Raw genomic sequence first — 16,520 nt, 5'->3', positions numbered from 1 at the left:
AAACTTTCTGCAAGGGCAGGTTGCAACAGGACGAGGAGAAAAGATTTTAAACTAGAAATGTGTAGATTCAGACTATATATTAGGAAGAAATTATTTACTATGAAGGTGATGAAACACTGAAACATGTTGCCCAATGAGGTTGTGGATGCTCCCTCCCGTTCAAGACCAGGCTGGACAGGGCTTTGAGCAAGCTGGTCTAGAGGGAGATATCCCTGACAATAGCAGAACTAGATGATCTTAAAGGTCCCTTCCAACCCAAACCATTTTATTATTCTGTGGAACAGTGTGACTGTTTCAAAAAAATGTTACTCTATGTTAAGATGAGACTGTTTGAAAGAAGCTGTTCCTTTGTAGTCTGTAACGGATTTATTAGAGTAAGTTTCTGAAATAATATGTAGTATTATGTAAAATATAATATAGTATATTATGTATAGTATATATATATATATACTATATATATATATATATATATATATGTATATATATATATATATACTATAAATAATATAGTATTATATAGTATATTATGTAAAATATATGTAGTATATACTAAATAATATTTACAATGAGGCTAAAAAAACCAACAACTCATAGTTAACCTGTGTCCACTGCTTCCTTTTACTCTCCAAGTACACTGTAGTATGGTATTATGGTATTTTTTTTAGATTACAAGTAATATGGTTTCATTGAATACCGTAACTAATCCCACTATCCAAAATGTGACTAGATGATGAAGTGGCAAGTGATGCATTCACTCTACGACATTATAAATGAAAGTATTTGAATTTAATGCAAAACATATGTGTATATATACATGTGTGTGTGTTCTGTTTATTTTGATATTGCAGGAAACAGCATACTCCATTCAGCTGCGGACAGTGTGACAAGTGCAGTACAGAAGGCAAGTCAGGCTTTGAATGAGCGTGGTGAAAGGCTAGGTCGAGCAGAAGAAAAGACGGAGGAACTGAAAAACAGTGCTCAGCAGTTTGCAGAAACTGCACACAAGGTAAGATTTTGGTAGAATAAGGTTCTCAGTAGTTAAAGTCATACATTCCTTTATTGAGAAGGGAGGAATGTCATGAAAGAATTGCAGACAGTCATTGTTTATGATCTCTTTGCTTTCTCACTGACTCACTCACTGGAGATAAATTCTGTCCCTCAAGGGTCAGTGCTGGGAGGAATACTCTGTAATATCTTCATCAGTGACATTGCATGTAGGGTTGAGTGCACCCTCACCATGTTCTCTGATGATACCAGGCTGTGGGGTGCAGTCAACACACAAGGACAGGATGCCATCCAGGGGGATCTAGATGCTTGAGCAGTGGGCCCAGGTGAACCACATGAGGTTCCTTCCAACTCTAAGGATTCTGTGATTCTTTGTAATTGTTCCTTATTTGAGTGATTTCTGCTTTGCAACTACTTCTGTGCATAGATCTGTAGCCAAACTCCTTGGAAAAGAGATCAAACCTTAAGATAAAGAGTTACAGCTGTATTATCCAATTATTTCCATCCCACTAATTAAAAAAAAAAAGTACTTATAACTTAGAAAAAAGTAACCTGTTTGACGTACAGGTAGCTAATGCTAAATTAAGACATGGAATTTTTGGTCAGATTAATTTCACTAACTCCACTTTAAAGCACTTGTATAATTCTAGTTAGTACTAAGAATATACAATTTTTGGCTTTTAGCACATCATCCTTGGGCTTCTAAAACCTATGTACTTGTTGCATGAGTCTGGTTTTCATGGTAAAAGAAAGAAACTGGCCTGTATCTTGGTGGATAAAAGGCTTTTGGCTTTATTGTATATGTGCCAAACAATCCTTTAGGATGAGTTGCACCAAGGGATGTACAAGTTGGATATTAGGAAGTATTTCTGCTCACAAAGAGTGGTAGTCCACTGGAATAGGCTGCTCAGCAAAGTGGTGGAGTAAGCAACCATCCCTGGAGGTTTTGAAGGAAAATGGATGTGGCAGTGAGGAACAGTGGACAATAGTGGTGATGGGTTGACGGATTAGATTATCTTAGTGATCTTTTCTAGCTTCAGTAATTGTATAATTCTTTATTACATTTCTAGTAATTAGTATTACATTTCTAGAATATTAGTGCTAGAAATCTTGGATTGTTCCCTTTCAGATCTATACAAATCTCTCTCTTATACACTCATGAACACAGAACAACTCCATCAAAAAATTAGTTGTCATCTTTTTTGAATGCAAGGATAAGTCTTCTTAAATGTAATATGTTTTTGCATACTTTCTGTATTGCATGTTTTCTGTATTGTTTCCCTAAACTTTAAATTGCATATTGCAATATGCAGTAGTTCTGCAATTCTGCATCTGTTATCTCACAAAAATGCATAAGACAGCTACCCAGCAGTGTATTTTATTAGGAAGACTTGATTTTTAGCAGAAATGGTGAACACTTTTAAGCAAATCAGAGTTTTTGTTTTGATTGCCTTATAATAGCTAAAAGTTGCCTTCAGTAAAGAATAAGAATTAAAATTGTCAGCCCATAATTAATTTCATCACTATAGTATTATGACTGAATAAGAATTTCTCTTACCACTTAATTTGTGCATGTCTGCATGTTATTTTGGCTATGTCTCAGGTTGTTTTAATACATATGCAACCTCATGCTCATGGTAGAAGATTCAAGGCATGGGAATGATCTTTCTAGCTTGTTTAAAATATATCTTAGTCGCCTGATGGCAGAAAAAAAAAATTAGTTTGCACTAGAAACAGTATAGCATACGGAGTGGGCTTACTTATGTAAAGTCTTGAACTTAGTTCAGGGTTTCTCCTCAAGTTCTCCTCATGATAGTGTTTTTTAACCTTCTTTCTCTCTGAAAAATTGCCCATGCTGGTGAATGCATAGAAGGTGAGATTCTGTATAAAAATATTTGCTGTCAGATTTGCTTAGTAAAGTATAATTTTCCTGAAAAATCTCTGATTTCTGGAGTGTTGAGAAGAACACGTTGGTTGTACTTTTGATATGTTGAAATTTTTATCCAGTATGTCTCTACAAATCAGAGTTTTCAAAAATAGTGCTTGAGTATAAGAGGTTTCTATCACTTCAGTTTGAGTCATTTATTGATCACTGTTAGGAAATTAGGAAATTTTAACTGCATGTACTGATTTTGCTTTCGAAATAACTTCGTAGAGGGTTCAATCATCTCATCTTTCTGTACCATGCTGTTATGTACAGATATCATTTTTATATTATATGAAATTTAAAACAAAGTTCTTTACTTGCTTTGGCAAAATTAGTTTTTCTGCAGTTTTTATATGGCTTTCATCTCGCGTTAGCTTTGCTTTATCCCTCTTTTACCAGCTTTCAGTCCATTTTTTATTACTTGGAATTGAAATATTCAGTAATTGCAGAGGCAGAAAGACAATCTTTTTTCATCATGTAATGGCAGAGCTGCTGGACAACTCTTAAAATTACCTGTATAGAATTACACATTGGACTTAAATAATTTAGTATCACTTTTATTACATGTGTGCCTCTATTTCAGGGCTCTTGCTAATACATACAGCCATCATAATGTATAGCAAAAGAAACACAGCTCTAAAATCAAATAGATCCTTTATTTCATTTTTCTTTTTTTTCTTTTCAGCTTGCAATGAAGCACAAATGCTGAGATACTGCCCAAAGTTGAAATATTCTCGAAAGAAACTGAAAAGCCTAGGTTGAGCAGTTTTTACAGGAGATGAAGACTTGTGTGTGTTTTTTTTTCATTCCAGTTCAGTGGAGATGCATTCTTTCAGCTTCTGTGCAGGAAAAGATGTTGCTTTTCTACCTTTTTGACTTATATTTTGTTCCTCTTTTGTAATACTGCAACACAATCTTGCAGTATTTTGTACCTCTATTTCTGTTTATTACAGGAACTAAAGTGAACAAGGGAGCTGGACCAAATGACAAAGTTGATCCAAATTAAAACAGTAATATTCTTTGCCAGTACTCCTCCCTGGTATTGCATAGAAGAGTATTTTAATTAAGTGCAGACATGCATGCAGAAATAAAATCCAAAGAAGGGATACATGTTTCTTGAATTTATGTAGCATCAGCAGAATATGAATGTTGGAATTAAACACATGAGGATTTAACTGTGGTCAAGAATACTGCCTTGGGAAACAGAAAACTTGTTTAGCCTACCCAGTGTAGAAAGTTTTGCATGTGCCAACACCAGCATTCTGAAGGGCATATCTGAATTTCACAGGGGAATCTGTTTCCAGTGCTGCATTTTGAATATTTCTATTTTAACTTCCAGATGGATTGTTCGAAGAGAAAAATGAAAGAAACATACAGTGAATGTATGTGTGATGTTTCAAAACTGAGGAAAAAGAGAATGATAAATCTATATGTATAGCTGTGCCTCAGAAATAAACTAGTGTCTAGCAATCTGGTGTAAAGTAACATCTCGTATTATTTTTTAGCAGAAGCTTCAGTCTTCATCTTCTGGAGATGCATGCACTTTAAAAGCAATGCACTTCAGAAACATTTGTCCTCATCTTACTGGAGAGCCAGAGAACTGGTATTAAATGAATGCACTTTGGTTTTCACTTTCAATGTAGAATAAGATATTTCCATTGTTAATGACACTTTAAACAATCTGAAGCACTCCAAGCAGTGCTAGACAAAAGATAAAATCTTCTGTCACAATTAAGATACTTCAATTACCACAACCTGATGTAACTGAAGTTCTGGCTTGGAAATACTCATGTTGTAAAAAGATGTTTGTCTTTAGAAAAACTTTAAGACATTACATTCTTATGGCTACATTCAAAATGTGCATCTATTTTTTAAATAATTAAGCTGTTTTAATGATGCTTATTATTTAACCCAACACTGAAAACTGACAGAAGGTGTATTTTTGTCATCTATGTAGTACCACACAATCATTTATACAGATTTAGCATCATTAAATTGATAAGAATTTTCTAAATTCAGATAGAAATATAATGGATTTTCAGACTTTTACATGAATTTCTGCTGAAAAGGTGAAGGTCACAGTTGCACTGCTAAGTTCCAGATCTTTTGTGAGTTCAACTGCTCTAAAACACTGCTTTAATCCCAATGGCAGTTCTTCAGGATTTTTTTGTATATTCTCCAGTTAATAGTATTGTGTTATGTATCATAACTCAGGACTTTTATTCAGCCATAAAAAGCCATTTACTATGAAAATTCTGAGTAACTTAGTGTTACCAAATGAAGGAAAAGGGGGTTATTTATGTATTCACCTTCTTGCTGTTCATTTAACTACTAAATTTGATAGTTTGTAGAAAAAGAAAAAGAAAAAGAAAAAAAAAAAAAAAAAGATGTATAAATGTCCATACAAAGATAAATCTTATAGCATTGCAATTTCCTCCTGGAAATCAGTTTGTAGCATATACAACATAGTATTATTAGATAGTGATGTACATAACGTATACTATAATTCAGGTTAGTGTTACACATGAAAGAATGTATTTGTAAATTGTAACAACATCAATAGTTTATCTTTTTAAATTTCTGCAAGGAAAAAAATAATGCATTGCTAGACTTGAAACTACTGTGCTGCAAAGTCTGTCTTAAAAGGCTATTTTTGAGTCAAGAGTAGTTGTGCATTATGTGAAATATTAACAAAAAAGTGCTCCTAAATTGTTGGTAGGTTTTGCTATGATTTACCAAAATTGTAATAGTTGCTGGTATCTATGTAACCAATTCCTCAAAAGTTCTCAGAAATGTAGAAATTTTGTGCCATTCTGGGAAAACTAAAAGTGGGACCTGCTCTCTTGTGTAATTACTGGAAATCCTATTTTTTATTTTTATTTTTTGTCATTAAATACTTCAAATGTGGTCAAAACAAAACTGTCCTTGGATTATTTTTGTTGTCTGCTTGAAAAACAAATGATTTATAAATAATGCTTTCTTTCATCTTACTCTCACTTTTTGTTCAGTTCTGCTGGAAATATAGTTCTTTTAGTGTTCACTGGAATGATGAAATCTGTTTTTATAAAGGATACTGTAATAAATTTTTTTTAAAAAGTAATGGGAACTAGGTAGAAGGACATTCCAGACCCTGCTTAACACAGGTAATTATTCTACCTAAAAGATATAGGATAAAGATAATTGTTAATTTTGTCTGTTTGCTGTAAAATGTTACTCACAAATTGTTATTTTTTCTTTCATCAGTCTACAAAAGAAATTCACCTTGAGCTATGGGAATTCAAAATTATGAGGGTGATGTTCTATAAACATAGAAGCAATTCCATATATTAAAATGAGGACTGCTTGTAGAATTATATCAAGTATGAACTGACTGCCACTATCACTTTTTTTTTTAATACCTTAGGGGTGCTAAGTTCCTAATCTCAAAATGCAGTGTAGACAAATATAATCAAATGATTGAAGTACATTTTTAGGAAAAAAATATTGCTAGAATGCTTGTCGTCTATCTGCTATTCAATATCATATACATGCATGATGCCCAAGCTGAATGAAAGTTGCAGTAAAAGAAATAGTTCTCTGGTGGATCAGAACAGATATTAATCGGAAGAGCATTTTTTTTAAATAATTCCTATTGTAATTCAGCTGGTGTAATGCAGCTCCTTACTGTAAATGTATTCAATGTATTTGGTTCATTGTTTGAACATTTTTTAAATCAGTTTTGCCACACTGACTCTTTTCTGAATCTTAGTATTTTTCATAAAAAAATCACTCATACCGGTGAGCAGATGAGTGAAAACTATTCGGTATTCACTAAGGTATCTCACTAAGCTCAAGTGAGCCAAACAGTGCCCAGGGAAGAGAACAGCAGTGGCAGAGATCTTGTGATTAGTGTTTTTGCACAAGTCACTGGAGTACCATACGTGATTTAACCAGCTTTTTGTTGCAAAATTTCTTCAGAGTGTTTCTGAGTAGTTTTTAAAAGTATGTATGGAGAAATAAGTACCCTAGGTTATCCGTATATCTGTTCATTTTTGTTGCTTTCCTATGTGCTGTTTTTCACTTTTTTTTCATTTTTTTTTTTCATTTCAGTCAAGCTGGAAACAGGTCTGCTAAAAAGCAGAGCGCTCAAACATCTTGTCAGGTACTATTCTTCACTGAGACTATAAACAACTGCAGAGCTGCCATAACTGAAATAATAGCTGTACATACAGGATTGTAAGACAAAAGATAGTTAAACAGTTGCATAAGATTTATCTGCCAGACAAGGTTTCATTCCTCTTAGCATGCACTCATAGGGAAAGCATTGTTAACTGTTAGTTGTTGCTGATTAACTCATATTAGAGACCTCAGTAGAAGTGATTTTAATCTAACAGTATTTTATATAGCAATGGCACTGATAGAGAAAAAGGAGGTGGAAAGAGGAAGGATATGTTTTCACATTCCCTGACTGGTGATGCTTCATAGGATCCTCCCTTCAGTTTTTGTATGACACAGTAAATGTATGAGGTTATTTGTGGCTTCCTCTACAACTCTGGCTGTCTTTCCTTTTTCCTGCTTTTGTACAGTCTTCCCATACTCAATAACAATTTTCTGTCCTATTATCTTGCTTGCAACTCCCTCATCCAGAGAGGCAGCTCCACAGTTACCTCTCATCCTTTAAGACCATCACATAGTAAGATCTTTTGCACTCCCTTGTCCTTTTGGTGTTTAAAACCTCATGTTCTGTTGTTGGATGTAGCCTGTTACTGTCTGTAGATGAAGAAGGTGTAGATATGTACTGCACATAAAATGAAAACACTCAATGAGGCCAAAGTTAAAGTGTTTCAGAAGGTCTGAAAGGATTTATTAGAAGTCAGAAGATCATAGTGCTGGGCTACTCAGCAATAAATAACCTTGTTATTACAGCTTCACTTTGAAAAAAAAGCCTTTAACAAATTTAAGGAAGAATCATATATCTTGAATGTATGTAGTTTGCTCAGAAAGTAATGCCTCCTATTTATTTCCATGGAAACTACAACAGATACAAAGATCACGAGAGCACTTTTTGGTAGAGTGAATTCTCAGCTACAAAACATTGTTTTTTAACATTGTCACCACCATTAACAGAAGATGATACTTCCAGAGCAGCCTTCATAGCATTTTTCCACCCTTCTGTATCAAGAATTCAAAGAGAAACATCAACTTATTTCACATACACATTAACATTATGGAGGTAAGTGTTCTATTCCTGTCCATTGTTTTACTATAAATTAGAGATCTGGAACTGTAAAACCCAGATCTCCTTATTCCTAGTTCAATATGTTGTAATTGAAAACATTGTATTTATCTTTGTGGTGAAAGAATCAGAAAAAAAAAGTAGACTTCTTGCAAGCACGCTTTTTTTTCATCCTGCTCCAGCAATATCACCTCTTTGATAGTGCACAGTATACACTGTCTGTGAAATGCAACTTGTGGCAAAATCTTTCTGTAGAGAGAGAGTCCAAGAGGAAGAAACACTAGAGAAAAGCTGGGCTGAGAAAGCATCACTTCTCTGCTTGAGTTTTACCAGCACTGGAAGAAGCTCTCAGCTCTCAGGCTAAAAGCATTTGTATGACTGCAGTGAAGGAACACAGTTTAAAGTCTTTTAGAGGAATGCTCTGTGCATCTCTTTTTGTTGTTCACAGGCCTCAGCAGCTGTGAAGAAAAACTGGCTCTCTTGTGTTCAAGCAGCTCTTACAGATGCTAGGTTAGTGTAAAGAACAAAAGCATCTGTGTGTCAGACCAACACAGAATGCATTGCATTGTTATTGTCAACTTTCATTTAAAAATGCCCTTCAAAGGCACATGAACCCTCCCTTCTATAAGCATGGAAGATATAATTCAAGAAAAGATAATAAAAATTTAAAAATATTCATATTCTGAAGTACTATAATGGGATTAGCTGAACAATTCATATCACAGACAGTGACATAGTTATTTTGAAGAAATGAGGATTTACTGTAAAACATGGCCCTCAAAGGACTGCAAAACCCTATTTGAGGGATGATGTGACAGTCTGAAAACAGTGTGATTCATGATTGCCAAGAGAGAAATAAGGCAGTAATGTTAGATTTCCTAAGATAATGCAGAAAATTTACAAATATGGAAGTGAAGAAAGCTCATTGTATAACACTGAATAATTCATCATTCTCTAACAAACAGCGTTGAACTCTATTCTCTGATGCACTCATAATTACTAGAACTGGACCATTTTCAGGTTGCATATACTAAACTGCGAGCAACTTTTTCCTTCTTAATCAAATGCTAATCTAGTTTCAGAGGGTTTATTTTTCCTTTCATTTGGGTTACACATGTTCTCACCCATTAAAAACACAAAACACTATTCTTTGGCCATCTTTTCCATACAAAACACGTCTTTGCAATGTTAGTATTTTAGTATTTCACTCTGCCAAGTTTCCTTGCCCTGCAGGGGGATTACATTTCAGCAATTCCTTGCACCAAATCTGGAATTCTTTGATTCTGAGTTTTGTAAAACTTTTACTACTTGAATGAGATGAGTCTCTTATTTTCTATTTTATTATTTATTATTCTTATTATTTCTTTAACTGCAGTTTCTGTATGTTAACATTGTAAGATTCGCGACTCATACTACTAACTATATGCCTGAAATGATTTACTAATCTAGAGTAGTGTTAGCAAGTTTCTATCAAACACTATGTTAAACAAGACAGGAATTAATATTTATTGTTATATAGAATTTAAATCTATGTCTTTTTCTATTCTAAAGACTGTAAAGAAGCAGACTGGTATTATGCAAGACAGATTTCTAGATATCCCTGATGCAAATAATTGCACTTGCGATTTGACCTGGGGAATAACTGTCAAAGTTGCTTCAGGATTTTTCATTCCAAGCAAGTCAATGTAAAACAATGATGGAGAAGTTTGGGGAATGGTAGTAAGAAAGTGTTTTATTTTTTCAAATTGAAAGGAATGAAGAGAATGATTGGTTGGAATCTCCAAAGAGTGCTGAGTAGAATGTTCTAGGCAGGGATAATATGTAAAGGTTGCTTTGTATCAGCTCAGATGTAGCCTTGTTTGCATAATCTTAAACTCCCTAGACAATTTTTATGCTTTGTCAAAAGATGCTGTGTAGAGTTTACAGGTTCCTGCCAAATCTACAACTTAATTTCTTCTACTGTTTCATTCTCATTATCCTTAGACTCATAGAAAAAGTGAAATTCAGACAGAACACTGAAAATCCTCCTCCTAACACTGGAGCTACACTGAACATCCACATTCAACTACACAAAAACAGAAAAGACAAGATAAACAAAGTCTTTTCTTAAATCCTGCTGATGGGTAGACCATGGAATTGTATGGGTAATTAAAGTTATGATGAGCAACAAATAATTTTTTTAAATGACAGTCAAGGCATGATAATTAGTGTGTCTTAGTGGATCAATTTGTAGTTATAATTAATCACTGCAGTCAGTTTCAGACAAATTTGTGTTAACTTATCATCTCAATGAATTTACAAACAAAACAATGCTGGAATGACACCAGCATGAGGGAGCCTCTGTGTGCGGGATTTGTTTTGATCTGTTTTAGACAGCTTTTTATTCCAATCTCCGTAGTTGTATATTCACAGTTTTCTATGAAAATAACAACTTATATATAATATATATAAATAACTCTCACTCGTATACTGTCCACAAAGCTTAAAATTAACTGTGAACTTCTACAAGACTCATTCACACCCACCTATCGCCTGTTCATGTCTTTGTATGGAAAGGAAAACAGTTCACAGGTGCACAAAATGAAAACGTACAGATTTTGTTACACATATGCACACAAGCACATAAAACATATTGTCAGTACAACAGATTTCTAAAATGAAATATGGTTCTAAAATTGACTCAATTTTTCACATGAAAATATTCATTTTTCTGAGAATTTTTGTACCCTAGTTTCTTATTTTTATCTCAGCAAATGAAAGATGAAGTTACTTGATCTAGCCAGCTGTCAAAGAATGAGAACATTTTCTTAGAATATTATAACTGAAAATATTTGTTTGGAAAACAAACAGTAGCATATATGTCTAGTAATGTGATAAAAATTTCATAATTTGTATGAGTCAAACTGTTACTTTTGATACCACTATTTCCTGAAGCAAGACTCAAAAACCATGCAACAGTAACCAGGGTTAGAAAATGCATTTTACCCCTACACAGAACTAATTGGTGAGGTCAAATAGAATTTTTTTCCTCCTATACTTCTCCAACTATACTATACTAATCCAGTTGTTTTTTGTTTTGTTTTGTTTTCCTCAAGTTATCAGGAAAAGGAATTTCTGGAAGTCAATTTTAGTAAATATTGGTAACTGCATAGTTGACAACTGCTTTGAAAAATGGTGACTCCAGGAAGAGCAAAGATTTTTTGTAACTTACTTTGTATTACTGCAAGGTAGTTATAATATCTGGAGCATGGCACACTTCAGTCAGTCAGGCATTCAAGCATAACTGTTCTTTCTGAAAAACAAAATGAAAAATTTTTGCCGTATCTTTGTTGAACTTGGGGGAAAAAAAAGTGTGAATTTCTATGTGGATTTATTAGAGTGTTACAATTGTCTCTTCAAGCATTTAAAACTGATGAACAGCTGCACTGTACTCTTTATTAGTGGTGTTTTGAAAATTGCCAAAGATTTACTAGACAATTCTAGTGTCTTTTATGTGTTTTTGAAAAAGGTGTATCTTTTCAGAGTCCAATACTTAATGTATAAACTACTGGAAAGTCATCTGTAGTTAAAAAAGAAAAAAAAAGTAATGATACAATACAGGTCTTCAAAATTTCCTTTTTTTTTTTTTTTTTTTTTTAAATTTCAACTCTTATCTCATGGTCATGCTGTTTCAGATGCATTTCTTTAGTTTATCACTTCTGTTTCAGTACGTATTTTGCTTTAGCTTATAAAATGACATCTCCATATAAAAGGAATATTTTCTTCATGACATTCTATAACAGTTATGACTCACTTCACTTTTTTCTCTGTTACAAAATAGAGAGAACTTTTGCTAAGAAGTGAGAAATCTGGGGTTTTTTCTTGCTAGATAATCTACTGTAAAGCCTTGGGCTATGCTATCTGTGTAATCATCTGTTAATTTTTATTTCTTTTTTTTTTCCCTAATGTCATGATATGAAGATTAACTTAACTTAGAAATTCTAGAGTGTTGTTTTTTAAGACTAAATTATCACTCTTTAACTAATTTTTCATATATTGTATTTACTGTATTATTTACTAAAAAAAAAAAAAAAAAGGAAGAAGAATTTTTCCCATATTCTCCATCAGAATTCAACTTGTTCTATTTATTTCTGAAGTACACCATTGTATTAACTGTCCTTTAAAGTGAGATTTATAGCCAGGTTATAAAGGAGGTATTTTGCTATTTTTCCCTAAACATCCTTCATATATAATGTGATTTCTCACTTTGCTACAGTACATAACTACTATTGATTACTTCCTTTCTTTTTAATTCTAGTTCTGTTCAGCACTGAAGGGCACATGCAGGAATTCTAACAGATTGATCAGCATATGCAGAATGCAGTTTAAGGAAATAATAGTAATGACCTTCTACTGAAAAGTCAAACCAAGTTGCTGTGTGAAGTGTGTTCTTTAAGAACCTGAACCATGATTTAGATATTTTCTGTATTTTCTGAGGTAACTGTGGCATGTATGTAATATGCTGTACATAAATACTAGGCAAAGATTCACAAAGGACAGTTAATCATTCCTGCCAATTAAAAAAAGCAAACAACCTGAATTTTGAGACATTACTTTTAACTTCTTTTGAAAAAATGCTGTTGAAGGAAATACTACAGGAATGCAATTCAAGGAATATCAAAGTTATTAATAGCTTGCTTTCAGTATTGCACACCTAGCACACAAGTCACCTGGCTTACTGAAAGTAGTGAAGGAAGACAGAGTTGGTATTTTCTATTGATAAAGAGTTCAGTATGGCAAGTCTTGAAAAGATTTTGGGTTCAAAAACTTAGATATTAAGATTGCATTTTAAAGCTAAACAGATTACTAAAATCTCAACAACAAAGGATATTAATGACACATTCCAAGCAATTTAAATAAGAGATGGAACATCAATATTCTAGCAGAAAGAGCATTCAAGGCAAATGCATTATTTATTGAACTCTGTGGTCTGTATCGTACAAAAGATTATGAGAATGTACATAGGGGATCTTCAACTTGTCATCCAGCCTTACATACACTGAAAATGTGGACATTAAGAAAGAGAAGTAAGAAATGATTGGAAGTTGTTTGGTTACTTTTGTCCTGAAAGTATCTTAGAAGTATGTTTGAACTGATTTGGATCAAGGAAGAAAAAAGATTGAAGAGTAATGTCTGTACTGTTCTTTAAAAATCATCACAGTGTCAATTTCATGCTCTGTAAGATGAATCAATGGCTGTTGGGCACCTGAGGCTTCCTGTTTAAAACAGAAAAAAAAAAAAAAAAAAAAAAAAAGAAAAAACCAACCAAAACCCACAAAGCAGTGTTCTCGATGATTTTTTCTCATATGGAAGTTCTCAGGTGACTATAGCACTCCACCTAATGTCAAAATAAGAGAACAGGAAAAGAAAAAAAAAATCGTCTGCCCTGGTCAAAACTAGACCAAGATAAATTCAGCACCATTTCTTTTCTTTTACTCTATTGAAATACTTCAAGTTCTGCAAAGAGGGACAAAGGAAATAATTAAACCATCTCCATTAAACCATTGTCTCTATTTTCCTGCTTACGGAATGGTGTGACTGTCTCAGACCTCTAAAAATTTCAAAACTTCAGGTCTGATGTGTTCAGAATTTCCATTTTGGCATTGGAAGCGTCCTTATATCCATTCCTAATGTGATATTTCTAATACTCTGAGATCCTAAGTTCTTTTTAATATTTAGATGAAGAGATAAATATGGAAACAGTTTTCAACTTGCATCAAGTACTAGCATAACAAGAAATAGGAAAAATAAGGTTAAGATGCAGTTCTCTGATTGCTGAGATCTAGCTGTGAGCAGAAGACAATCTGACTAAGTCCCATTTTTCTGAGCATACCCGATTTCAAAGCAAGACCTGAATATTGGCTCACTGTGTCCTGAGTTATTTTGGCTCTTCTTATTAGATATGAACCTAATCAAAGTGGCTTGAGCCCATTTAAGTGGCAATTACTAGATGCTGCTGTTTTTACATCAGTTATCATTGCTGTCAGTGTTGAAGACTATAAAATAAATGGTGCTATTTCTGAAACCAGAAATGCTGGAGGTATGATTTATCTTCTCCTAAGGCAAGTGACTTCAACATCCTTTTCATCCACACCATCAATGGTTCTGTGATTTCTGATTGCCATTCTATTAGCTGTTCACTTAAACAGACTGACTTAAACTGTGTTTCACATAATAATTATCTTGTACTGGTTCTCTAGACGTACTCATTACATCACGAATTAAATGAGTTTGTAAGTGACATTTACTTGAGGACTGCTTTTAAGTGCCATTTCAGTACATGGCATAGTAGAAAAATCTTTTGATATTAGGGCACGTCTCTGCAGAGCAATTCTGAAGAGCCTTAAAAATAAGGAGAAATTAGAAGCATTAAGATAATGAAAGAGATAGAAATTAAAGTTGACTGCCTTGTCACTCTTCTAAACAGTTTTGGTCTGTGTCACTAAACACCATAAGCAGGATCCAAAATTCATAGTCACCTTTAATCAAACCTGACACATTAAGATCTTGGCAACTGTTACTGAATGGATATGTTGTAGAAGTAAGAGACCAACAGCACTGAATAGCTGTGCAGAAATAAAAAATTCCATATATCTAACTTTGTGCCTAACATGATTATTATACTATTTATTACTGGTTTATTTTCTTGTTTTGTTCTTATTTCATAAAGCGTAAGAATGTAGAAAATTGAAATACAATATATATATATATATATATATATATATATATATCCAGAAAGTGACTATTGCCAGAAGTTTTGATAAATTACTCTTTTGTATTATATCTAAAAACTTCAAAAGCAAAAGACAGAGGTGCATTTGAAGCTTCAACATTGCTATTAAATACCTCTAACTGTCCAGTGCAATGCATGACTCTAGGACTCTCTCCAACTTAGGTTGAGCAAATCAGTGTTTGATGCTGTCTGCTGGAGTGAAAGCAGTGAACCAACCATTTTGGTCCATTCTTCTTCTTCAGTTTTGCAGAAGTGCTGAGAGGGTATAGCTTATCATTTGTTCTAGGGGTCGTCTCACTCGCAGCCACCTCTGACAACCATTTGATCCTGTCAGTTGGAGATCTTGTTGGACTCAGTGATCTTTAAGGTGTTTTCCAACCTGAGTGATTCTAGGATTCTATTCCTCCATTCAATGATTTCCGACTGAAATCATATTATATATGAAATTTATATTTATTTCCTAAGTTTCCATTTGCCTGGTATTTTTTCTGTTATTTATACTGAATTATAGTATTACTATAGTATAGTAATTCTCTGTGCTAGATTCCATTGATAAGGTATGTGTTTGTGCTAGTTATGTGTTTGTGCAGAGACAAAAGAACTGTACTAGACTATGACTACGCTATGACTGCACAAAGGTGTGCATTTTTATCCAGTTTCCTTGGATTGTATGAGTATCTTTCCAATAGGACAAAGAAGGATGAACTAAAATAGGGAAGACTTGATTAGATATTGTGAGGAAGCTCAGAGGGTGATGAGGCATTGGCAGAGATTACTCCAGAAATGCCCCATGCCTGGAGGCATTCAAAGCTGGGCTGGACGGGGCCTTGTGGAACCTGATCTAGCAGGCAGCAGCCCTGACCACAACAGGGGGTTGGAAATGGATGGATTTTAGGGTCTCTTCTAACACAAACCTGTCTATGTTTGATGATTCTATTGAGTCTATGTTGACATGTGTCCTGGCTTCAGTAGAAGATACTTCCAGACTTCACTAGAAATGTTGATGTATTTTGCTGTATTATGCTGTTGCAAAATGTTTGCCAAGCTTCTTTAAAGTAAAGAATCATAATAGCATTAGAGTAATTCTCTCCAGATGAGCAAAGATACATTCATTGTAAAATCAACTGCTTTTATACTAAGAAAGTGGGTGTATGAAGAAAACATTACTGTACCACAGAGGTGTTCACAATGTCTTAAACAGAAAGATGCATAGACTACATGGTGATAATTACATGCTATAGTATCTTAGGACGCTTAAAGACTTAGTAAGGCATAAATTAATGTGTCATATTGAACGACACATCCATTCCCCCTATTGTCCAGGGACAATGAAGAGTTATTTAATGGTCAGGTAAGTTAAAATATTCTGTCAGAACATTCTTTGCAAACCTTTCTTATGTTTCCTAAAACTCCACAGAAGTCAAAAATCTACCTTTGGAATTTTTTCTATTGCTGCTAAAAGGTGACCTTGGAGTATTGAATCCAACCCACGCTGCTGAGTTGATTGTTGCCCTTCTCAAGCACTCCTTGAAGCACTTGCAACAATGTAAAAATGCTGTCAGCATTGGCAGAATTCCCTACACTATGAAACAATATATACA

General features: G+C 33.9%; 1 protein-coding gene across 5 annotated transcripts in view; it reads left to right on the top strand.

Moving 5' to 3' along the window:
* STXBP6 (syntaxin binding protein 6) overlaps positions 1-5,851 on the top strand; it is a 76,283-nt gene extending 70,432 nt beyond the window's left edge. For all 5 annotated transcript variants that reach the window (XM_052693925.1, XM_052693926.1, XM_052693927.1 and 2 more), the window contains 2 exons: positions 849-1,006; positions 3,618-5,851. In XM_052693925.1, the coding sequence (XP_052549885.1) occupies positions 849-1,006; positions 3,618-3,641 (182 nt within the window). In that variant the 3' untranslated portion in view covers positions 3,642-5,851. The remainder of the gene's footprint in view (positions 1-848; positions 1,007-3,617) is intronic.
* Positions 5,852-16,520: the final 10,669 nt, after the last annotated feature.

Source organism: Tympanuchus pallidicinctus, unplaced genomic scaffold (genome assembly GCF_026119805.1).
Source record: "Tympanuchus pallidicinctus isolate F22 unplaced genomic scaffold, pur_lepc_1.0 scaffold3, whole genome shotgun sequence".
In the NCBI taxonomy this organism is placed as follows: domain Eukaryota; kingdom Metazoa; phylum Chordata; class Aves; order Galliformes; family Phasianidae; genus Tympanuchus; species Tympanuchus pallidicinctus.
Note: the sequence above shows the minus strand (reverse complement) of the source record. Positions and strands in the feature narration are given on the sequence as shown.